Source organism: Curcuma longa, chromosome 11 (assembly GCF_044706935.1).
Source record: "Curcuma longa cultivar G26 ecotype Majalengka, Jawa Barat chromosome 11, ITB_CL_G26_1.1, whole genome shotgun sequence".
NCBI classification, from domain to species: domain Eukaryota; kingdom Viridiplantae; phylum Streptophyta; class Magnoliopsida; order Zingiberales; family Zingiberaceae; genus Curcuma; species Curcuma longa.
Window position 1 is genome coordinate 16,550,349 of NC_133871.1, and position 25,909 is coordinate 16,576,257.

General features: G+C 37.9%; 5 protein-coding genes and 1 pseudogene across 7 annotated transcripts; 4 read left to right on the top strand and 2 right to left on the bottom strand.

Annotated features, from left to right (window-relative positions):
• Positions 1-225: 225 nt before the first annotated feature.
• Positions 226-1,817, top strand: LOC141837234 (uncharacterized; annotated as a pseudogene).
• Positions 1,818-3,522: 1,705 nt separating this feature from the next.
• LOC141837235 (uncharacterized) lies at positions 3,523-4,452 on the top strand. The gene has a single exon (XM_074724674.1). The coding sequence runs from the start codon at positions 3,523-3,525 to the stop codon at positions 4,450-4,452; it is 930 nt and encodes a 309-aa protein (XP_074580775.1).
• A 5,901-nt stretch (positions 4,453-10,353) lies between these two features.
• Positions 10,354-14,206, top strand: LOC141841983 (AT-hook motif nuclear-localized protein 10-like). 3 transcript variants are annotated; one of them, XM_074730196.1, is made up of 6 exons: positions 10,354-10,889; positions 10,961-11,495; positions 11,750-11,802; positions 13,195-13,326; positions 13,489-13,650; positions 13,736-14,206. In XM_074730196.1, exons 2-6 carry the CDS (start codon positions 11,012-11,014, stop codon positions 14,006-14,008), a joined length of 1,104 nt encoding a protein of 367 aa, XP_074586297.1. In that variant the 5' UTR covers positions 10,354-10,889; positions 10,961-11,011; the 3' UTR covers positions 14,009-14,206. The 3 variants fall into 3 exon arrangements, with proteins under 3 accessions (XP_074586297.1, XP_074586296.1, XP_074586295.1); XM_074730195.1 differs by having other exon boundaries at positions 10,980-11,495; XM_074730194.1 differs by having other exon boundaries at positions 10,354-11,495.
• A 56-nt stretch (positions 14,207-14,262) lies between these two features.
• Positions 14,263-15,784, bottom strand: LOC141841984 (cysteine protease XCP2-like). Its single transcript, XM_074730197.1, has 3 exons — positions 15,296-15,784; positions 14,910-15,145; positions 14,263-14,746 (listed from the first exon to the last, which is right to left on the bottom strand). The coding sequence occupies exons 1-3, from the start codon at positions 15,768-15,770 to the stop codon at positions 14,378-14,380; spliced, it is 1,080 nt and encodes a 359-aa protein (XP_074586298.1). The 5' UTR covers positions 15,771-15,784; the 3' UTR covers positions 14,263-14,377.
• A 923-nt stretch (positions 15,785-16,707) lies between these two features.
• On the bottom strand, positions 16,708-17,959 carry LOC141840516 (fatty acid desaturase DES2-like). Its single transcript, XM_074728529.1, has one exon. The coding sequence runs from the start codon at positions 17,929-17,931 to the stop codon at positions 16,750-16,752; it is 1,182 nt and encodes a 393-aa protein (XP_074584630.1). The 5' UTR covers positions 17,932-17,959; the 3' UTR covers positions 16,708-16,749.
• A 4,375-nt stretch (positions 17,960-22,334) lies between these two features.
• Positions 22,335-23,912, top strand: LOC141841985 (3-oxoacyl-[acyl-carrier-protein] reductase, chloroplastic-like). Its single transcript, XM_074730198.1, has 3 exons — positions 22,335-22,641; positions 23,280-23,509; positions 23,634-23,912. Exons 1-3 carry the CDS (start codon positions 22,335-22,337, stop codon positions 23,910-23,912), a joined length of 816 nt encoding a protein of 271 aa, XP_074586299.1.
• Positions 23,913-25,909: the final 1,997 nt, after the last annotated feature.

The window sequence follows — 25,909 nt, forward strand, 5'->3', positions numbered from 1 at the left end:
AAGAAACTGATCCAACTAATTAATGATTCTAACTAAATATTCTAATTTGGAGAGGTTTCCACCCTATCTATCTTAAGCAAGTCTCTCCATTATAAATTTCGTCCGAGTGCAACTTTCTAAGCCATCACAAGTTTAGAAAGATAAATTATATTATGCATCGCGTTTAATTTTTTTTACCTCTCTTTTGTTTTTGATCTTCCACTTATTTCTCTTTCTAAACTTGTGATGGCTCAGAAGAACTTCATGGGCTTCTTTCTCATTCTCGCCCTCTCTTTCTTTGCTTCTTCTACTTTGGGAGCCAAAAGGAAAAGTGTTGAGTTTTATGAGTTTAGATCATCACTAATGACTGTCAATATCACTAATTGGGGTGCAACTATTCAATCTATTTATGTTCAAGATTCAAAAGGTTTTATATGCTTAAATAAATTAGTATATATATATGTGTGTGCACTTAACTTCGAGTATATTTGATTTCTCTTTTTAGCATGCATGATAATTATTTTTTTGCCATATCTAACCGTAATATTTTCTAACGGTGGTGCATGATATATAGGAAAATTTGCTGATGTAGTTCTTGGATTTGATGGAATCGGTCCTTATATAGTAAGAAATTTGTTTCTTTTATTTATATATTTAATAATAATATTACAATTACTAATTAATAGAAAAATATCTAACTAAATTATTTCCATTCGAGCAGACCGATAATAATTACTTTGGAGGAGTTGTCGGACGAGTCGCAAATAAAATCGGAAATGCAGAATTTACTCTCAACGGAACCACGTAACATCTTTTCCGCAACTATGGAAATGATTCACTTAATGGTATATAATTTTTTAATCAACCCATTTAATTAATTGTAGTCGTGATTATTAGTGAACTAAAAAAAATGTTTTTTTTATAAAAATTTCTTTCTTTCTTGTAAGCTTTTAATTAAGCTTATGTTATTCGTCCGTGTTTAGGTGGAAATAGAGGATTCAACAAAGTTATTTGGGAAGTAGCAGAAGATAGACGAAATGTTTCAGTGCCATTTATCACATTTCATTACCGCAGCACGGATGGAGAACAAGGTACGTATAAAATAAAAACATTGCTATATATATAATATATATATTTATTAAGAATTATATAATCTTAGTTATCTTCATTTTTTTTAAAAAAAAATTGAAATAGGTTTTCCTGGAGCCTTGGATGTGTTCGTGACGTACGAAATGTACGAGGACGACGAGCTGAGCGTGCACATGATCGCGACGCCTGTGGACAAGGCAACTCCCATAAACCTAGCTCAACACATGTGTTGGAACCTTGGCGGCCATGATAGCGGCTCGATTTTACATCATAAGCTTCAAATCTTGGCTTCTCGCATGACTCAAGTCGATGACAGATCGCTCCCCACCGGCAAGATCGTGCCTGTTCGTGGAACTTCCTTCGACTTCCGATCGCCCACCGAGGTGGGCAGTAGATCAATCTCAGATGGAACTGGAGCTGCAGCTGGGTACGACGTCGACTATGTGTTAGACCGAAAATTCAAGGGCAAGATTAAGGTGGCGCAAGTGGAGGACCGTCGATCTGGTCGCCTTTTACAGATTTTCTCCGACCAACCAGCGTTGCGATTGGACACTGGGAACCTGATCGACCATGTGCGAGGCAAAGCCGGGCATTACTACGAGAAGCATAGTGGCTTGTGCTTGGCCACGCAGGGCTTTCCTGATGCAGTCAATCATCCAAATTTTCCAAGCCAATTTTATAGTCCAGGCCAATCTTATTATCATAACATGGTTTATCGTTTTTCAGCCAAAAATATAAATTCGAATTAATTAATATATATAATATTAATTGTTACCCCTGTATTCTGTAAAATGCATGCATGCATGCCAAGTTATATCAACGTAATTATATATATTGAAAGCAATAAAATAAATAATTATTTTTTTTCTTCTTTCAATTCCCTGATCAGAATGCTCTTCGTCGCCATTTGCATTATCGATCTATAGTTACGTTGCATGCCGCGAAGGCGCGAACCCAACAAGGAACTTGCGGCTAATTAATCATATCCTGAGGAAGCTAAGAATAATTGCCAGTGGAAAGGAAAAGGAAAAGTAAAAAAATAATATATATATATAATAACTCATTTTTATAGTAAAAGATGATTATGTTCATATTAAATGCTCTTCACATTTAGTCCTTAGATTATGTAAAAGAAGAAAAATTACAGAGAGGCAGTTTATAATCGACCATCAAATAACTGAGTGAGAGGGATACTCACAACACTCGACAGTAGTTTTGCGTCTTGGCATGCGTGGCTGTTAGGGGGCTTACGAGCAGGCCAGGCCGTGAGCTACCAACTATACTAAGCATGCATGCATGCAGTCGTTTGTTTATTACTCTAATAAAAATATATATAATTTTAACTCTTAGAATTCATTCATATCTTCATGTAAGTAAGCATGCATATATATATATGATCCTTAATATATATATATATATATATATCTATATATATATATATATATATATATATATATAATTCAATTGTTTATTCTTATATTTATATTTCAAATTAAAAAAGAAAAACTCCGTTAGTATATTTATTTATTTGCCTCGCTCAATATATCCACCTGACTCTAGCTCTCGCATATTGCATCGTGCCTCGCTAACTTCACTCGATAAATTTGACCCATTTGATTTAATCTCTCCAATTTGTCCACCCTGATCGATCTCCCTCTCCGCCTAAAATAAAATCAGACAAATTAACTAAATACTCTCAATTATATAGTACTTATTTGTATTTACAAATTAAATATGTATATATAAATTTTAATTTAAAATTTGTCTATCTTATTAGATAGATATCGATATAAATAAATTAAAATAGAATAAATAATATGGAATTGAATTTCTTTATCTTTCCATATTTTTGTATAAATAAAGATGTCATTTTATTTTAATTTCTTGTTCCTCTTATAATTAATTTCCATCCAACTAAAGACTAATTAATGGTCATATCTTTCTTTAGCCGCCAATCTCATTAATTCCACTCAACTGATCTTTCTTTGCTCGATTCATTCGATTGTCTCGCTCGACCAAACCCAGGTCCAGGTCTAGGTCCAGGTCCAGGTCCAAGTCCTTGTTCTTGAGGAGTGGGTAGAATATAAAAGTCAAATGGAGATCGTTGATGCAGAGAGAGAGAGAGAGAGAGAGAGAGCGCGTGGCATTGCCCAGTTTGAATTAGAATGCACGCGGCTTCTTCTCTTCCCCTTCCATTTTCTCCCGCTCTGCGAAAAAACAGGAAGCAGCAAAAAGCTCACGACGACGACGACGACGATGACGGAGGAGGAAGAGGGCCAACCGCAATGGCAATGGAAATGACAAAAGCAATGGAAATGGCGATGGCGATGGCGATGGCGAAGGCACCGTGATCATGGCCATCCATTTTGCCGTTAACCACATCCACCAGCTGGTCTCTGCGACAGTTAATCGCCGGTGAAGGAGGAGGCGGCGGAGGCGTGGATCAAAAAGGAGATGCCTTTGGATTTTTTGGACCCCTCCGACTCCCCTCAAGACCTTATCTCTGTCGCTCTTGCCTCCTTCCTCCTCCTCCTCTCCGCCGCCTCCTTCGTCGCCATCTTCATCCGCTTCCGCCACCGCCTCCACGACCTCCTCAGCCCTCTCTGGCCCGTACGCCTCCTCCTCCCTCTCTTCGCCTCCCTCTGGTCCTTCTCCGAGCTTCTCCGTTCCCACGTCCTCCGCCGCCGCTTTCCATTGCTCCACCGCCACCCAGCCCCCCTCTGCCATGCCTACCTCGTTTCCTCCCAACACCTCGCCGAGCCCGCCTTCCTGATCGTCCTCCTATTCCTCCTCCGCGCCTCCACCCGTCCCAAACGCGCCTCTGCAGCCTCCGCCTTCGCCGCCGCGCTGTCAGCCGCGCTCCTCGCGGTCCTCCCCTTCCTATTCCTCGACTCCCTTTACCTATTCCTCGCCCTCTACGTCCCCAGCCTCGGCTTTTTCCACAAAATCTATGCCTCCTCCACCTCCTCTGACCGGTGCGCTTACCCCCTCTTCGGCACTGTCCTCCTCGCAGCCTTCGCTGCGGTCTTCGTCCCCATCTTCGTCTCCGCCACCTGGAAGGCCGTCTCCATCGTGATCAATCGGCGCCTTCGGAGACGTCTCTACGTGCTCTGTGCTGCGGTGGTCGGCGCCCTCTCCGTCCAGGTGACGGCGCTCGCGCTTTCCATTCTATGGAACCCCGACGACGACGCCTTCCAGTGGCTCTCCGTCATCGATACTTCCGCCGTCGTGACTCTGATCTACTTCGGCGAGGTCATCCTCGTCTTCTGGCCCGTCTTCGACGCGTTCTCCGTAAGCGATGTGGCGGAGGCAATGGGGCGGGAGGAGGCCGCCAGGACCACGTGCGTAGCACATGCGCAGCGACCGGTTTTCTCAGACGTTTGATTAAGATTGGCAACTGGTGACTTCAATTTCAAATTTTCTTTTTATTTTAAAAAAATAATAATTATTATTATTTGCTAAAAGTATTGAGGAAATTTTGGTAGCCTCATGGTTAGGAGTCACGTACACGAAGAGCATGGCGAAGAAGTTTATAGATGGCAGGAAGAAGGAAGATATCATATAATTAAGGATGTCTCATCGATATATCGATCCTTGAAGAAACGACTAATTAAGTTGAAATGCGACCTGACAGATTATGTTCTTCATACAGATCGACAAAGAGTACTACTACTGTGCATGAAGATGAAGTTGATAGATTCCACAATTAATTGAATTGGAAATGTATGGTACGATCGAGTAAGAAAATTGTGACATGAACGTACGTATGCTCGATCATTCCAATCCCAACTAAAAAAACATTAACCTCAAATGAGCTAGATCATGCATGCAATTATATATCCGGTAAAGTAATTATATAGTCAGATCGATCAGATCACATATTTTCTCATCATATAGAATCGAGGAAATATTGATGAATTTTCCTTTTCAAGTTTGCTTTTACATGTAACGACTATTTCTTTTGCATGCGTCCTCCGAATCCGATGCTTAATTCCCATAGATCAGTCGGGCATTCTGTGCATTGAGGCAATTAAGCATTAACACCTTGACAATTAATATTAATATAATTGTGAGTATATATATATATATATATATATATAACAACCGTTGATTAATTAATTTGGGACCAAGGCTATATATCTAGCTATAAGTTTAAATTTGATCTGAAATTAAGATGTTAATTTGTAATCATGTTTCTGACAAACTGAAGAGTAAGAGAGACTCGATCTCAATTTGATTATTGTACATGATTCAGGCAGGTATTGCTAATTTACGTGTTCAACCCCGGCCGCCCCACTCTCGTGTCAATGAATTTAATTATATATATATATGTATATGATCTAGCTAGGACGACGATTGAGAATATGATCTCCGATATTAAGAGAATATGATCTCCAATATTAATATAATTCCATATAGATATATATATAGAGAGAGTCAAATCAAATCAAAATAAAATCACAGACTGTATATTGGATTTGTAACCCAACATTAATTAATTAGATTATTATTTCAGGTGGGTTATGCATGCCAGCAAATTAAATATACTTCTCGATTGCCTTCATTAATATTAATTGTTACATGCTTCAGTATTTCGTTAGAAATTAATTTTCCTTCACGTCTGAGACGACGGAGGCCTAATATAGTATTTCGTTAGAAATTAATTATTTGAAAGATAATTTTGATTGTTTAACGACGGAGGCCTAATATAATATAATATAATATAATATAATATAATATAATAATATAAACGTTCTGTGTGAGTTTGGCAGGCGTCTAATACATGGATCAATTAAGCTAAGTTTTATTTGTGGATTTATTGGTGAAAGATTCTCTCTCTGAAAGAGTCGCTGGTCAATATATATAGCAATTAAGGATCCTTGACAGAAGTTCAGTTTCATTTATATATGTGCAAACATCTATATATATGAATTAGTCAAAAGGAAGGATTTCTAGAAGATTGGGTGTGGATTTCAGTCTGCAAGCTAAGAGAAGGAATATATTAGTGAGCTGGATGATATGATCTAGTAAGACTTGGTCCCAGCTTAATGCAGCAATTTTGGGCATGCATTTCGTGTTCAAGATATATAGCAGCTACATTCTATATATAAGCATCCAGAAGTTTATAATATATTATTTGTTGATAGAACACACACATATATATATATATATATATATATATATATATATATATGTGCAAATCATCTGAGGCATGAAAATTATATTTAGAAGATTATATATATATAGCTCTGTGAACTGTGTTGACCTTTCAAGCAGAATCTTGCATAGCTTGTTATGGAAATATAAAACACTCTGATATGATATGATATGATTGCAATATTCTAAAAGTCAAGACACCTGAAGAGGATTTAATTTGATGTATTATTATTTCTCAAAAGGAATATTCAATTCTCTAATGACAGTAAACATTGGATGGCTGATGTTGCATGCTTCTCATTCTCATATATCTTAATTGCATGCTTTACATAAAGTAGTGTTTTTCAACTGATTGCCAATCTGAACCTTATAAGTCTCCTTCCTGTTTCTTGTTGATTGTTGATGTATTTTTTTTCTCTCATGGAAATGATTTAATATGAACATAGCAGATATCATATTAAATAATACATGTTGCGTTCTATCTTCGTTTACTAAGACGGTCCGTTCCTTTTATTAATTAATATCTTCGTTTAGTTTAGTTTAATTAGTTTATTGGAATATGTTGGAAAGTTTTTCAAGCACAGCACAGGTGCTATACCTTGATGATAGTGCATGGTCTATCCCATATCCCATAGCCATATTAATTGCTTCTATATTGCTAGTCCATTTGTAAATGATATCATCCCAAATGGTACAAAAATTTTCTCTATCTGAGATAAAGTTATTTACAATAAATTCTTCACTGTCTGAGATAATGCAAAATTTTTCTCATTGTCTTAGACAGTGCAAAAGAATCTCTTACGACAAACGCTTCACTATCCGAGACATTGTAGAAGAGTCTTCTATAGCAAACTCTTGAATGTTTGGGACAGTGCAAAAAAAGTCTCCTACAATGAGCTCTTTACTGTCCAAGACAGTGCAAAAAAGTCACCTACTTATATTTTTTGTGGGTCATCTCCGAGCTGACATCTTCACACCAGTGCATTTAGTTCTATTTTTGTTTATGGATTATGACTCTTTCTTTCATGTCTACTTAGAGGTGTTTCATAGCGCTCGCCTCTTGCTCTTCTCTTCCGCTCACAGCATCTCGGCCACATGGATCCTGACGCAAAGGATCTTGGAGTTGATGATGTACTAATTGTTCGATAAGTCGATCGGACTACATCCTCCTTCGCGCGACTAAACTTGAAAGAAATGCTTGTGATCCGGAAGTAAAAAAAGGGATCCACGTGGTAGGTCATTGACTTCGTCAAAAGGGAATCCATGTAGGAGATCTCTTGACCCTGCCAACACAGGAGCCATGTCATCCATCTCCAACAGCTTGAATCATCAAACCGACTTCCCTACTTCCCGAGCATGCCAAAAATTTTGGCGGTTATCGTAATTTGAAAAGACTCGACAGTTACAAAAAAATGAAGAGACACGATGGTTGATGACACTTTATCAAGGTGTGTTCTTTAGTTTCTCTTGAAGGTGTGTCCCTTGGTATAAGGGGAGGGGGCCGGACTTTGAGGGTTTTGTATCATCGATTGCAAGGGGATCAAGAGAGTATGTTTTATGATCATGATTGATGACTATCTCATGTATATTTTATTAATCCTCCTATTATATATTTTATTCTTATAGGAACACAATTAAAGGATGTTGGGGATTCTTCTGATGGTCGGTGAGAAACTTTTGTGGGACCGAGCCTCTAATTTTTCATTTTTTTTATTCTTCCTCTCTAATTTTTAATAGGATTAATTATTAATTAAATTAAAGTAAACCACGCATGCGTGATGGCCAATATTATCGTCTTCTAATAATTACTTAAATTCTAATATTATTTCTGATAAATAAATTCCCTGTAAGTATTTAAAATTTATGTTTTTTTTTAGCTTATTAATGAAGCTAGCTATAAATTCGATCACATGCAGCATCAAATAATAACAATTAATTATGACAATAAGAAATTGCCAATAGCTTAACTTTAAAAATCTCCATCCAACTTTTTTGAGACCTAAAATGCTAAAGGAAATTTGTATATTGTAAAAAGGCAAGTACTCATCGTGATATTTCAAGGCAAGTACTCATCATGATATTTTAATTTTATGATGGACAAAAAAGTCTAAATTGCAAGGATTAGTTGTTAAAAGTTTGTCCATTAGCCCTCTTTTTTTTTTCCTTTTTCTTTTCTAAACTCCTCATAATGATTTGGATTCCCATGTGCAAATTGTATTTTTTTTCATTTACCTTTCCCTAAAGAAAATTGTGGTCCTAACACTTTTTTTTGGGTGGGAGGGAGACTTGTCTTGTCCTTATTAATTAGATAAGCATCGAGGCATTTTTAATAAAATTTTATTTTAAAAAAATATCTTAGATTAATATGTAATTATTCACTCCGAAAATAATCATTTTCATGATAATTTCCAAAATTTCTTAGATTACAAAACTATAATATTGAAGCAAACTACATGTCTTTCTTAATTTATTTATTCTTCAAGTCATCCCTTAAAATTTTAAGGAAAAATTTCATTGTATATTTAAATACACATATTTTTTTTTAAACATCAAAATGCCTTCAATTTTTATCATATAAAGATTTTATATTTATTTGACTATGCCAACTAGTCTTAATTGTCCCTTTATGTACAACTTAAATAATTATCCATCAAAATCAAAGCCTAAAAAATGAAAAAATAAATAACAATGGAAGATTATAATACTCAACTTGTTTTTTCATTCATAAAGTAATAAGAAAAATAGTTCAAATCAAGTTTGAATTAGGTATTGTTTAGGTATAATCCCACAAATTGTTTTTTTCTTAAAGTCATATCTGTTGGAGTTCCTCCTAAAAGTAATGAATCATAACAAAAATTAAAGAACAAATCTCTCTTCCACAATTTGAATTCATGGGAATCATTTATGTCCTCTTATTATCTAAAGTTCATTTCACCCTCAAATCTATCTATTTTTTAAAAACACCTTCTATCCCAAAGCCTATTCACTAAAATTATTAAAATATTTTCCTAATAATTATCATCTCCATGATCCTTCAATAAAGTTTTAATTTTTATTTCAATTAATTAATAAATTAAAATTTTATTGGGATAACTAATATATGATCATGAGTATTTGGATTATATATCCTCCACAATTTTCATTTTTAAATTGCATATATATATTTTTGTATAAACTTCAAAAATACAATTTAAATTAATTCACAATCAAGTGCATGATAAGATAAACACAAACACGATAAGAGCAAAAAATGAATATTATTTTTTTAATACAAGATAAGATGTACTCATGATTTGGACATTTTTTCCTTTTTTTAGGGAAATAAAAAACAAAAGCAAACTTAGAAACGTAACTTTGCGACGAAGAAAATTAAGGGCCTCATAATTGAGCATGATAACGAGAGCATTTCGATGTGAAATTTTATTTTAATATGTTTTTTTGGGGAATAATAAAGTCACAAAAAAAAAAGATGATGACGAGTGAATTAATTAACAAAAAAGTCCAAAAATGTAATCCAAAAAAAAATGCATTATATTTTCGTAGTGGTTAGGCCAAAAATTAAAGAATTATTAATTAGGTTTGCGTCTTCCATCAGTACACGCAGATGAACTAACAGCAGGACCAGGTCTTGAAGTATTAATTCTATTTCAGATCAATTGTTTTTTTTTTCTTTTTTTTTATTGACGAAAATATAATATTATAAATTAAAACATTCAAATACTTTTGACAATATGTTTACAATTGAAATTGAAATAGTATGGTAGTCGATTATGTTAAAATCGATTTAACAATTTATTTTATTTTATTGTTAAATGGATTGAATTAATTTTTTTTTATCAATAAAGGAACACTCACGTAGGGCTGGTGCATGGGAGATATCCATGCAACAAACATCAAATCCATGTCCGCTTAGATCTAGTCAACGCTGCGACGCTTCAAAAGTCAACGCTCGACATGTGTCATTGCATTTTGTTTAGTAATCCTCTTTTATTATGTTTTTTTATAACTATGCATTCATGAAAAGAAAAACATTTTCGGCTGCTCGATCTATCGCTGTATTGTTTCCCCCTTTTTCTCGTAATTTTAATTCCTTTTAAAAAAGTGAGAGGGTTCTGGAAAATGATAAAAAGGGGAAGAAATTTGAAATGGCGGAACGATTCGCCCCATTTTTCTCGCGTTCGCCACGCTTCCTAAGGCGGTTCGACAACCGATTTAGGTTTTTTTTTTCCTTTCGTGTTTTTTCTTTTCTTTTTTGATTCTCAGTGAAGTCGTCGGTTTCTCCCTTTACCCATCCATTTTATCTTGTTTTTCCGATTAATCTGCGGAATTTCCGGTGTATGCTGAAAATTTACAGCGGAAATCGAGAAAAAGTTGGGTTTTGTTGTGCGATTAAGTCGAAATTTCTGATTTGTTATCTTAATCTCGTTGGCGTAATAGTGTGAGGTTCACGTCGGTCCTGGATTTTCTTCCTTTCTGCGCCCCGAGTCTGTGACTCGTCCTGTGGTCGTCGCTCTTCCTCGTCGCTTGTCTTCTTCGTCGTACGAACGAATTAGCGTTCTCGAGCTTGTTCATGTAGGTTCCTGCAGTAAAAATTCAAACTTTCTACTGATTTATCTCCTGATCTGTTCGGCGCTTGTACTTCGGAGTGAGCCCTGCGATTCTAGGTTGCAATCGAGTTTAAAGTTCGCTCCTTTGGTATTTCGAATAAGAATCTGAGGGGTTCTGTTGCTTGAAGTGAGGTTTGGTTTCTCCAGGTAATGGTGTTTTAAGCTTCCTCACAGTGAGCATGGAAGTGAGATCAGAGCCAGGAATTTTTCCTTCTGGTGCCAGCGTTCAGAAAAGCGCGGCGCAAGCCCCGCCGACAATCCAAAGCATGCGCTTGGCCTACACACAAGATGGCACAGCAATATACAAACCAATAAGCAGCACCTCTCCTTCCCCAACCCCCCTTGCTGCTGCTGCTGCTGCTGCTCCTGCTCCTGCGCCTCACCAAGGAGGAGGTGGAGGGAGCGCAAGCAGCGTCACGGAAGGTTCATCTCCGGCGACGCTCCATGGCCTCAGCATCAACATTGGGGAGCCAGTTAAGAAGAAGCGAGGACGGCCGAGGAAGTACGGGCCTGATGGCACCATGGCCCTTGCTCTGAACCCTACTTCCGCGGCTGGTTCCATGCCACCGGCTGGATTCTCCTCTTCCGTTAATTCGGATCCTACAAAGAAGGTGAAGGGCCGGCCTCTTGGTTCCGGAAAGAAGCAACAGATGGCTGCTCTAGGTGATTCCCTCTTCTACTTCATACAGAATTTTTGTTTGCAACTAGGGATGCTTCGTCTTTTGCTATCCGACTCATATGTTTTATGCTGCTTGTTATGAATTGTGATGTTATCTCTTTGTAAAATTAAGTAAGTTTTGACTACATGTCGTGAAGGAAAATTATTCAGTCAAACTCACAAAGAATGTTCCTCCCCAATCTGATGGGATATTTATTTATATTTATATTTAATATCTAATGGAGAGTCAGACTTGCAGGATCAGCAGGGATTGGGTTTACTCCTCATGTGATTACTGTAAATGCTGGAGAGGTATTGCTTGCTTCTTTCTTAGATGGAAAACATACTGTGTTTAATCATAATCCTGTTATTTTACTGAAATTTCTATTGTTAAAGTGTTTCTTCAATGTTGCCATGATTTGCCTTTATGTTTTTTTCCTCAGTATTTAGATTTAACTTTGTCATGCCTTAAAGAGGTTGTGAGCAATGGATTCAACACTACACTGATTTTCTTTTTCAAATTTCCAGCTTTAAGCATTGTGCTTATACATTCTGAAGGATGCTACTGCTTGGCAGATTCACCAAATTTATTTCCGTGTTCGGATTCTGATCGTTGCAAAATACTCTAATTAGTTTATTCAAGTCCTGTGGAATTCATTATTCATCCCTTTTTATCTTGTATTTTTATCATTTTCAACATGTGTATCCTAGAATTTTAGATATTTTGTATTTTTTATTCACAAAGAGAAATTTTGATGAACAAGTAACTAAGACAAGGAGTAGATGATTGAAATAAAGAGGAATGTTTGAAGTCCTGTGTCATCATCATGTACCCCTTAATTGGAACTAACATATAGTGTTTTCATCCTCTAATTATTTTTGTATAGAATTTTGTTGCACGGTTGAATATCCCGAGACTTCAAACACATAATATTATCAATGGAATACAAGATCAGAGGGATAAAGCACCTTGAATGACATATATCCTCTAGCAAGGTATTGTTGTGATGACACAGACAGGGGAGAGGTTAATCAAAGAGTCCAATTGACAGTGTATTTTATTGCTATTGCAAGCTTTTAGCAAGTTGGTATGGGGTTTAAAGGATGATTAACAGGTTATAGATTCTCATGTCTCAAGGAAATAATTAAGTTAGTAGTTAGTCAATCTTCAAAGTTATGTTTTATTTTATATGTTCAATATAGTTTGCCCATCAATCAATATTCAATATTCTGATTGAACACTTTGGGCTTAAATACGTCGGCCTCTTACTCACTGAAGGCAAGATGATATATTATAATTCATTTTGAACCCCTTGCTCCTTGCACATAATAAAGATGGACTTTCTTATGAGTTGTGAAAATTCCATAAGTTTTTAGTTCAGCCATCATCTTTCCTTGGACACTTAGTAATAGGTTTTCTTAGCCTGATTGTACTTTAGAAAATTCTGATACATTAAAAAACATTGCAAATTATCAGCTCAAACACCTTACTTTCTGAAATCAACTTGGTGACAGGGAGAGCTTTATTCTACATCATCAGCCATTACACTAAAACTCTTCATTAGGTTGGCAACAAATGATTTAAATACGATTTTCAGGAGGAACAGTTTGCTTTGCCCAGATACAAACTTGTGAAATTATTTTGTTATGTGAGTTTTACAGTCAATAAGTCACTCATGATAATCAATAAATTTGTATTTTCAGGACGTCTCATCGAAAATCATGTCATTTTCTCAACATGGTCCACGTTCTGTTTGTATCCTTTCTGCAAATGGTGCGATATCAAATGTAACTCTACGGCAAGCGGCAACTTCTGGCGGAACTGTAACTTACGAGGTTTAATTTATGCATGAGATTGATTCAAAGTTTTACCATCATTTGGGATCTGTTTTCCAACAATTCATTAAGTTTGTTTCATATTCCCCTTCTCTTTAGATGTTTTACTATCACTATATATATACATCTCAAAAGTTATTTTTATTTTTTGTTCTTGTTCAGGGCCGGTTTGAGATATTGTCATTGTCGGGTTCGTATTTGCTCTCTGAGAGAAGTGGCCAGCGTAGTCGGACAGGCGGACTAAGTGTTTCTTTGGCTGGTCCTGATGGCCGTGTGCTGGGTGGAGGAGTGGCCGGAATACTTACTGCAGCGTCACCAGTTCAGGTTTGTTTCTTTCCCTATCGATCGAGCTTTCGAACACCTAACAACCTGTGCTTAGTTTGTTGATCTCTCTGTGCATTATATGCAGGTGGTCGTTGGGAGCTTCATCGGCGATGGAAAAAAGGAAGCAAAGCAAACTAGCCCCTTGGATTTACCCTCATCTGTCCCTGTACCTGTGCCTATGAAGCTTACACCGATCGCCCCAATCCGCACATCAGGTGCAAGTAGTCCACCCTCACATGGCACCTTGAGCGAATCCTCCGGTGGTGGATCAGGAGGGAGCCCACTCAACCAGCTGAACATCGGAGCTCTCAATAACAACCAACAACAACAGGAGATGCCTACCTTTGCATGGAAATGAGTAAGTGAGACCGCAACTTGTTTCTTCATTTTGCATTTTGTGTACTTGCATGTGTGTTATAGCAAGGTAATTAGTTAGAGATGAACTATTTATATATGCTATATAGGCAGCTTGTCTCATGTGTTGTAATACTACTTGCTATATACGATCCAAAATCTATCAATACTTATCGTGCCTTAAAATCAAAGGATATGATCGATTTGTATATCGATCGATCCCTTAATTTTTTTCTATCAAACAGTACGTTCTCCACCTTTTTAAAAAAAATTTCTTCTGAATTTGTCATTAATTAATTGTTATAACATATATAATAAATTAATCCTAAAAAAGGGGCTTAATTATATTATATTATTATATTATATGGCATCGTCAATATGGCTTGGTCTTAGTAGGGTAAGAAGCCATCTTGTACATGCCACATAGTCCTTCCACGTTCCCTGTGTTCCTCCTCATCCTGATGAAGCCTTGCTCCCCCCACTCCGGCCCCCACGAGTTCTTCACCAATATATACTTCCGGCCGTCGAACGTCGTCCCATATCCGACCGCCGTCACTCCGTGATCGAGCTCCGTCCCGCACGGCCCCTCGAACACTCCCCCCTTGTAGAACTGCAAATCCCTGTCAGAGCCCTCAATCGCGATGCTCACTGGCTGATGTGCCAAAGCCTTCAACAAGCTCTCCTCGCTATTCTTCGGCACATCTTCGTACCCGTTGATGCTCACTCTCTTGGCTTCGCCTCCCTGTAAATTAACAAATAAATCCAACCATTATATTAATTAAACTATTATAGTTTTAAGTAGCTAGTGCAAGTAATGAATTAACGTTACTAACTTACTATATACTGTAAATTAACTTGATTTGCGTGCATGCGTGGATATTAGTACTAGCTAATTAACTACTTGCCTTGGCTGGTTGACAAGAGCCTTCCTCCATGGTGTATGGATAGTCTTGCTCGGTGCGCAGCCCTCCCATGGCCACGACGGAGGCGAAAGCATAGTCCATGGTTCCTCCGCTGCAGCCTTCGTCGAACTCTATATCACAGTCGATGAGTTCTTGCTCGGATAACGATGTCAAGTTCCCAGTCACGACTTGATTTATGCCCTCCATGGCTGCAACTGTCGAGAAGGCCCAACAGCTCCCTGTAAATACATAATGATACAAATATAAATAATATTGGTTGACGTCTTTAGTTAGTGATCGATCGATCAGTTAACTACGTACCTTAATTATATCATTTTTTCATAAGAAATTAAAGAAAAGAAAAGATAAAGATATAGTTAATTACGTACCGCATCCGCCTTGGTTCTTAACAGGCGTGACGGCCCCTTTTCTACGCCAATCAATCGACTTGGGCAAGTTCGTCACATTCTCATACATGAAGATCTTGCTTGTGGTATGATCAGTACTAGTTAATAAGTTCTTTTTTGGGTTGAATCCGAGGTAGTTGCGTTTGAACTCGTCATGGGCCATGTCGGCGAACGCGTTCAGGCCAAGCCAGTGGCTCTTCCTCCTCTTGTTGGTGGCTACAATGTGGTTTAGGTTGTCCTTGAAGACCTCAAATTTGGTCGACTTGGTGTCGGGTGAATTCAAGTAAGGTTTGTTGTTGGTGGCTGCCCAGGAGTGGAAGAGATTCAGCAACGTTTCCTCCGACGCAAGATCAGCCGACGAGTAGCCGAAATCTTTGGCCCTTGATGATATTGCAAAGCCACAAGAGGTGATGGTGAAGAAAATGAGGAAGAGGAGAACGGAAAGTCGAATATTCATGATCGATCAATAAGTTGCGATCGATTGATTAATTTGAAACATTAATGAAATCTACATGCATTTATATATACTTGCAGCATCTTCAATTCTCCTTGTTAATTAATTGTAGGACACTTCGATCAGGACATTGGCTTCAAGTTTGGTTTGTTTGATGAATAGAGCTGGCTAAACTTGAAACTTGCTCTACTAATTTTTCTTGCCTAAACTTGTGTGCATCCGATTACTTGGTATTATTTACGCTACAATTTATTTGTACTATACGTGCATGTGCCATATCACATTTTGGCTCGTCAAATAATAGTATTAATGGCGCTAGGGGTTAAATAATAATTTTGAAAATTGAAAAGGGTATTTTTGATGGCATTAAATCGGCAATTAAAGAAAAAATAAGTAGGTATACTGAGCCTTCATGGATAATTTAAATATAAATATTTTATTTGAGGGGGAAATATAAATATTCATCATACTGTAGTTGAAAATTTAGTCAGTAATTGGGAGAACCATGGCATTGCATTTAGTTGAGTGCAAGTATCTTCAGCGTGAGCTACAATTTTGTAGTCGACCAGAATTTTGAAAACACCTTTCGACAATTAATATTTTTCAAAATGCCTCTTAAAATTATATATATATATATATATATATATATATATATATATATATATATATTAATACTTAGTAATTTTTCAAAAAAGTAATTAAACAACAGGGATGCAATTGCAAAATGACTCATTATTAGATGGATGGATGGATGTCACATTTGTTTGGCTGGTCTGTTCTTGGTGGAACAGTGAGGAAGGCAGCCAGAATTAATTAAGAGCGAAACTGATTAATTAATGGAGGAATTGACGATTGGACACGTAAGTAGGGCAAAATTAACTGCATGCTGACCCATCGTAGTTTTAAATCCATCCTTATTATGAATTAATACGCGTAAATATAATTAATGGAGGATTTGAGAGCATGATTTATTAATTAGGTACTAATTAAACTCGTTGTGGTACCAGAACACGCCCTGATGCTTCCCGGCGCCAGCGTCAGGCTCGACGTAGATGCACTCCCGCGCCTCCCTCCACAACGCCTTCAGCAGCGGCGTGCCGTCGAACTGGTAGTACTCGCCCAGCACCGGCTTGATAGCCGTGGTCGCCTCCATGGCGTGGTAGTGCGGCATGGTGGAGAAGAGGTGGTGGGCGACATGTGTGTCGGTGATGTTGTGGAACACGCGGTTGAGGAGGCCGTAGTCGCGGTCGACAGTGGCGAGGGCGCCGCGGAGCCAGTCCCACTCTGTGGCGTCGTAGTGGGGGAGCGCCGTGTGGGTGTGTTGCAAGTAGGTGATGACGACGAGCCAGGCGTTGACGATGAGGAGTGGCACGCCGTAGAGGCGGAGGAGCCACCAGAAGCCGCCGTGGGAAGAGGCAAGACGGAAGAAGGCGAAGGCGGCAGCGAGGAGGCCGGCGTCGGAGATTAAGATCTGCGCTCGCTCGCGGCTAGAGTAGATGGGGGCGTAGGGGTCGAAGTGGCAAGCGAAGCGTGGGTAGGTTCGGCCGGAGAAGTTGAAGGCGAGGTAGAGCGGCCAGCCGAGAGTGAGGGTGATGGCGAGTGTGAGGAGGCGGCCGAGTGGGTTTTCGAGGTATTTGGTGTACCAGGGGAGGGCCGCCTTTTGCTTGGGGACGAACACCTCGTCGCGTTCCATGGAACCGGTGTTGGAGTGGTGGCGGCGGTGGCTGTACTTCCAGGAGAAGTAGGGGACCAGAAGGGAGGAGTGGAGGACGAGACCGACGACATCGTCGAGTAGCGAGTAGTCGGAGAAGGCGTGGTGGCCGCACTCGTGAGCAATGACCCAGACGCCGGTGAGCACGCAGCCCTGAGCTGCCCAATAAAGTGGCCAGGCAGCGACAGCGAGCGCCATCGGGAGCATGGGAATGACCGCGAGGGCAAAGTAAAGGAAGATTCCGGCGAGGAGGAGGTCGTGGACGACGTAGGAGAAGGAGCGGAGGACAGAGCGCCGGAAGCAGTGCGGCGGAATGGCCTTCTTGATCTGGCTGAGGGAGAAGGGTGGCTTCTCTGTGGGAGAGCGGCGGAGGGACTTGTCGCCGCCGCCGGAGCGTATGGATGTGTCCTTGGACTCCTGCTCCTGGACCGTCATGCGTCCGCCTCTGCCCATGGCCTCGCTGTCGTCACCGGCAAAGCTGCAAAACCACATGGCAAAACGGAACTCTTAAGTTTAATTTAATTCCCAAAAGTGGAACATTCAAACTGTCAACATCAACAACAGTGTAACGGACCATCAAAGCTAGGAATTTGGCCCCCTACAAGAAAATTTTAAAAAAGTGAAAAAACGAAAAATCACGTTGGAATATAACAGGGAAGGAAGGGTAGGCGATGGCCGCTGATCTGTCGATAAGGACAAAAGAAAAAAAATCTGGGATGTGCCAAAATTGACTACGAACTTCCTTATTTACAATTGGGAGTCAACTATCCGTAATTCGAAACCAACAGCAAAGGAGAAAGGAAAATTAAGCGACGCGAACAGAGAGCAATGAAGGATCTCGGAACCACGTGAAGGGGCAATAGAGGGACGACATGGACCACTGTACCACATATATAGGCGTGTTTGGGAGACAGCTACCTCCCACCGTCCGCCAATTCCAACGAGACGGCGAATCCCATGAATTTGGATGACTGGCTCAGCTCCGTCCCAAGAGATCCGTCTCATCGTTTTCAAATATCGATCGTTCGGAAGCAGCGGCTGCCAGCGAGGTCGGCATGCATAGTGAACATGTACAACTTTACTGACTGATTCATTGGTGGGTTGGCAGCGCAATAACGATGAGCATCTTTAATTATCTTGTTGAGATTCCCAAAGCTCTACACTACAGTAGTGGGTCTTCCAAGGCGGAGTGATACTTGCCGCATCGTCGCTTTGACCACTCCGGCCATCACGTCCGTGATTTCCTCAAGCTAAGGAGCTAGACGACGGACCAGCGCACCATCGGAAGACACACGGTTCCTCTACTCTTTGATTCCCTCCCTAATCAATTAAATCAATACGTGTCCACGATAGGATCACGGAGCAGTACTGCTTCCAAATATATGAAATATCAAACCGATTAAAATAGTTAACGAAAATCATATCGTCGCGAAAAAGCCGTACGTGAGATAATTAACGTCCTTCTGGGAATTTACGATGGAGAAAATTAAACAGCAAAGTGCAAACAGTCGCTTGGAATAGCGACGTACGGAACGCATGCCTCATCCGATCGAGACGGCCAAAAGAGGAAATAAGATTTTTTTTTTTTTAAAAAAAAAGGGATTCTGCATGCATTAACATTCACAAGGAATAATATAGTATTTATCTAACCGGTCCGTCGCATGCCCATAAATCTCTGATTCCATTCCAAGACGCAACAGAACAAAAGATCGCTCACGAATTGAACAAATCTGAGTAGATCTGGATGCCAATTCACGGTATCACGTCGAATGCGCAAATGATTCCAGATCTAGGGTTCGACATTTCCAGATCTGAACCAGCGAGAGGAGACAAGCGCGCGCCTCGCCAGGGAAGACGTACGTAGCAAAAGCAAACAAACAAATTACGGATAAATAGCGAAAAGAAAGAGAATGTGGAACTGGAAACACTATACGAGATTGGCGTAACTTAATAGAAAATACAAAAAAAAAACATACATCATCCAGAAGTGAGCGAGCGAGCAAGAGAAGACCTACCACTGTACCAGAGAAAGATGAAGAGCGGAAGAAGAAGAGTAGGAGGAGCCGAATGAGATCGGGAGAAAGATCGTCCGTAGGACAATCAATCTCTCACCCGAGCCCCACTTCGCTCTTCTTCTTCTCTGTCGCCGCTGTGTATGGACGCCGTCGCCTTGCTCCTGCGACCGTATTTATAGCGGGCGCCGTGCTCCGCTTGCCTAGGAACCCCTTCATGGCCCACTCCAGACCAAACCACCAATGGCATGGCGCCACCGTCAGTTAATTTCGTCCGCTCGGTTCCTACGTGGAAATCTACGATTGGTCATGAGCGACGATGATGGGTTGCTTACGCTGGTCGACGCAAAAATACATGTTGGATTTTTTACATGTGCCCATAAGTATAAATGTCGAATATGACTAAGCTATATTAATGCATTTACTAAATAATTAAAGTTATTAACTTATTTTTGTCTTCTAGTTTAATGGATTCTTTGTATTAATTATATATATTTTTACTCGACTTATTTTTATCTTCTATTTTGAGAGGAATTAATCTATGTATGAACATCACTTCAATAAGCTCCTGGTCAATTAGATCAAAGCTATCAGTTACAATTTTCCTTTTGATTTTGTATTTTCTTATGTCATATATATTAGATTAATCTAAGATATAGATGTAAAAAAATTTTTTCCTCTTGATGCATAAAAAATAAAAGGAAAAAAAATCCAATGGTCCATATAGCAATCAATTATTTTCTTCTTTACTTTGAACTCCGGCTCTTTCCGCTGGCTTATTTGATTTACAATTAATTAATTAAAAATAACTAGAGGAGGAATCCGAAATCCGAATCTATTCCATTCTCCTCGTCATAATCAAAATATATAAAATAAATAGATAATAAATAAATGCGGAATTTGGCCGGATCGGAGCAAACTGTTTCGTGCAAAATTTTCTTTTGTTTTTATTCGATTTTGTCGTACGTGGAATTATTCGAAGGCATATTCATAGTCCAATTCCAGTTGTTCACCCGCCGTGATGTTGCCGTTATATAGTATTATTTAATACCAAATATGAATTTAATAATTTACATCCCTAAAAGATATTTATAAAAAAACATATAGATAATTAATATATATATATATATATATATAATTTAAAAGTAATTAATATAATTAGATTGGATGGTTAGTCCCGTAATTAATTTGTTTAGAGGTGTTGGTTGTCTTGACAAAGAATAATAAATTAAATTTATTGTATTTTTGGCTGAAAACTTGTTTAATATAGATGGTCGACGTCAGATAATGGATGGAATCAATGGAAGCTCATTAGAAGGGCTTGGTAGAGCGATTGACCCAATTTCAAAAAAAAAAATAGTTTGAAAATATGACAAATTACTGTCTTAATTTCCATGTTTGTCCAATGTATGTTATATATATATATATATATAATACGATAGTTTATTATTAAATATGGAATGGCAGAGCAACTCAATGTCTTAATGTCCTTACACTTATATATAATTTTCCCATTTAATCAGATGAGATGAGCGCTCAAAGGTCATCTTCCCGTTAAATGATATATCAAATTAGGTGACCACCGTCCACTTATTAGATCAAAGGACACCTTCCCTCGTGATACACATTATCAATAATATTTAATAAACCACATCCTACTATTTTATTTTTGGTTTTACACAATAAAGAAAACCACAAAGTCAAATTGCGACCGAATAACAACGATTGAAAAAAAAAATCACAAAATTTTTATCATAATATAATTTAGCGACTGAATTATTAATATTCGATCACTACTTTTAGCAATTGAATTCACGTTTAATCATTAATTTTAACGATTAAATTCATGTTTGATCGCTAATATAGTTTTTTGTCCAAAAAAACGGAAGATATAGTGATCGATCGATTTATAATTTGGTCGCTATAATTTAAAACTTTTTTTAGAAAATAACATTTGAAATTAAAATTTTCATCGCTAATTTTTCATAAATTTCAACCGCATATCCTATTTTTTTAATTTGATTTATACCCTATTTAAGTCAAAATATATCCAAACTATACCACAAAGCTATCATGTACAATCCATACCACAAATCTATCACATATAATAAACATTCACAATCCATATCAAAGCATGTCATAAAATAATATACAAATAAGATTCATGATATAAATCATATATGTATGATACAATTCATATCTAAAATTTGATATGAATCAGGAGCGATCAAAATATGTTTGATTGCTAAATTTGCGATCAAACTATGATTCAGTCATTATTTAACGATCGAGATATGATTTTATCATTAAATAATGATCAAATTTATTATTGTCGCTATTTAGTGAACGAAATACTATACCGATCATTAATGTAACGACTGTATTAGATTTGATAGTTAATTCTGTCCGTGTTTAAGATTATTTTTGTACTGATGTTTTTTTTTTTGTAGTGTCAATTAATCGAATTAAATGAGGAAATACTTTCAAAAAAAATATATGGGCATGAAACGACCCTCCATATACACTAATAGCCTTATGTCTAGGGCCACCATTTGATTTTTTATTTTTATTTTTTATAAAGTATAACAACATTAACTTTTTTTTCGTTTATTAATAAAAAATGATCTCGCTCTCATTTTATTCTACAAGAAAGAAGAGAGATGGTGAAATTTATTATGATCGAAGATTATATAAAAAATGGTTTAATTAAATAAATGATGGAATGCGTTGTCATAAAAAATCCGCCATTCCTCGCTTTATAATGAAGCAGTAGTTCGTTCGTTCGTTCTGCATTGACCATCTAAAGTTGCGTTTGTTCTGCATTTCCTCTGAATCTCGACGGCGATGGTGAGTGACGGGAAGCTGGAGGGAAAGGTGGTGATGGTCACCGGCGCCTCCTCCGGCATTGGCCGCGACCTCTGTCTCAGCCTTGCCAGAGCCGGCTGTCGCGTTGTCGCGGCCGCGCGGCGGGCCGACCGCCTTAAGACCCTCTGCGAGGAGATCACCGCGTTCCGATCGGGAAACGGGGCTGTCGCCGCGGCGGTATTGCTGGACGTTAGCGCCGAGGAGGCGGTCGTCGCGGGCGCCGTGCGGAGGGCGTGGGACGCGTTCGGGCGGATCGATGGGTTGGTCAACAACGCCGGAATTCGAGGTATAAACTTTGAGTAACGGCGGGAACTTTTTTTTTTATTGTCAAAATATTTAAAAAAATCTAGAATATTCTGCTAAATTTATCTTTAACTGCTCTTTAAATCTATCCAAATTCATTATATCATCCATCTATCTAATAAAAAAAATTGACCACCCGACAGCTTAATAATTAATCCCGATAAAAAAAACATCTAATAATTTTGATGAAAAAACTTTCATTCTTAAACCAAAAAGTTTTAAGTATAGTTTTGATTAATAATATTATTAATTTTAGTTAAATTGGCACATAAGTTCATTTTTAAAAAAAGGTTAAAAGATTAATTTTTAAAGAATAATAAGATAAAACAAAGTCAAGATCATTTTATTTAAAAAATAAAATATAAACAAAAGATATGATAATTTTATTAAAACTATTAGAATACATCAAAATTCAATTAAAACTGTTATATAATCCAACAACAATTTTCACTAAAATTGATACATGGGGATTTTTTTTAAAAATTATTTGAATAAATAAATATGTTCTAACATACTATTGAAATCCAAATATACTTTTAAAGCAATCAGACTACTTTTAAAATGATCTTGTTTCTTCTTCAATTCGTGCTGATCTAATTAATAATAATAATTAATCTGCAGGAGGAGTGTATGCATCAGTAGATTGGCCAAAGGAGGAATGGGATGACGTCATCAGAACCAATCTGACTGGTACATGGTTAGTTTCCAAACACGTGTGCAGGCTCATGCGCGACGCCAAGATCAAAGGATCCGTCATCAACGTTTCATCCATTGTCGGACTCCCTCGCTCTCGCAGTCCAGGAGCGATCGCTTACGATGCTTCCAAGACAGCTGTTCATGCACTCACTCAGGTAATTTGTGCTTCGATCGATCAGCCATGACATTACATGTATAATTAATTTAATTAATTCATGGAGATCGATGGATCGATCGAGTTGATTATATATATATACCTTAAATAAGTAGTGCATGCAGGCAATGGCATTGGATGTGGGTGCTTATAATATTCGAGTGAACGCGATCGCGCCTGGACTGTTCAAATCGGAGATAACAGCTTCCTTGATGTCGAAGCCATGGCTGAGCGGCGTGATAGAGAAAATAGTCCCATTGAGAACGCTCGGCACGACAGATCCAGCAATAACGACGCTGGTGCAGTACCTGCTTCAGGATTCCTCCGACTACATCTCCGGCAATGTTTTCATCGTCGATGCGGGTACCACTCTCCCAGGGGTCCCCATCTTCTCCTCCCTCTGATCTGATCTGGTCATATAGATATATATAAAGCACACACTTCTTTCTAGCTAGCTACTTCAATTCTCCTTTTGAAAAAAAAAAATTATATATATATATATCTAATTAGCTAGCGAGCTAGCTAGCCAACCCCATGCATGATCTCGATCGATCGATCGATCGAGCAAGGGCTCCTAGCTAGCTAGCCGGCTAGATATATCTTGTGTGGTAATTAATTTGATTCCTAGCTAGCTAGCTAGATAGTGCCATATATCTGTAATTAATTATATTGTCGCTAGCTGATTCTTAATGTGTGCCGTCATTTAGATCTGCAGCTAGCTGCAGTTTCGTCGTTGATCGTGATTCGTGAGCGCTCACCTTCTTTCTACTTTCAACCTTAAATTAATTGCTATTCAATTAGACGAGCTAGCTAGCTAGCTAGTGACTTTTAAGTGGCGATTGATTGAATGATTTAGATATGACCAAAGTTAATTAATTATAGTGTAATAGTAGCATGACATGACCTTTTAGGGCCTGCATTAATTTGATGATAGATATATATCGTGAATGATTTATTAATTATCTCGATGAGATTAGGCTAGGCTAGGCTAGGCTAGCTGTGAGGATATATATATACCAATCAAGAGATCAAGTAATTCATAGATTGAGGATGCTCAGCGTAATATAACTTATAATCGAATCGTCGACAAGAGAGTCTAGTTCGACGATTCGATTAGACATTAATGCCAAGCTCAAGTAATTACTTGTAGGTCCATTCAATAGTACTGTCAATCTCTGCTTTGCTGACTAATTAACTTGTTGCGTAGACAAAATCCATCAAGTAATACTAATTTCTTCGTGCTGTAAGGATTAATACTATTATTGATATAGCCACTAGAAAATCCTCCTAATTACCTTGATCGAGCTAGAAATGTTTTAATTGAGATAATATTATTGCTCGTGTAATCTTCAAACACGCACTTCAATTCGCACACATGCTATACACCAGGGGCGGAGCCACGAGGGGGCAAGTAGAGGCCACCGCCTCTCAATTTTTTATTTTTTTAAAATAAATTATTAATATTTTAATATATTTATTTTAAAATTAATAATTAATTATTAAATATTTAAAATATAGTCCTCTTTCTCTCGTGGAAATCTGCCTCATTTTAAATATTTATTAAATGTGGCCCCCACACACTAATACTTAATAAATTGCGTGTAGATTAAAGACCATGCATCTTCTTCCCACGTGATACACATTATTACGTACTTAATACTTAATAAATTTTATAGCCCTCGCGATCATGCGTACAGTTGAAGTGTATCAATCTCACTTAATTAATTATTTTAATTAAATAATGAAGATTAACCACCTACGTCATGCAAATAGTTATGAATAGAAAGATATTATTAAGTCAATTTTAATACTTAATAAATTTTATAGCCCTCGAGATCATGCGTACAGTTGAAGTGTATCAATCTCACTTAAGTAATTATTTTAATTAAATAATGAAGATTAACCACCTACGTCATGCAAATAGTTATGAATAGAAAGATATAGTATTAAGTCAATCTTACAATTTAAGATGGTTGCTGGAGTTAGTTATAGGGAATATATATGGTTGCTGGAATTTAAAATATATATATACTGAATTTAAAATTATAGAATCGAGATTCAGAATTATCTAGGTTAAGATGGCCTTGACGTTGATGTCCGGACATCGATGACCTGAGCAATCCAAATTCAGACTGTTGAGTGGTAGGGACGGAATCAGAAATTTCATATTATCGGAATGGGGAAGGAGAGGAGTCGAAAGATGTGTATTTATGTTAAGGGAAGGGTGTGTATTTATGTTAAGGGAGGGGGCAGTCGTGCATGTCAGTACTCCCCATTTGTCCCTAATTTCTATACCTTTAAGTCTCTTGTACTAAAAAAATTGAGAGGGGGCAACGCCCTTGGATCCGTCTCTACCTATTGGGATTGCCTCCTCTGAGCCCGACTACTTGAGCGGCCCTAA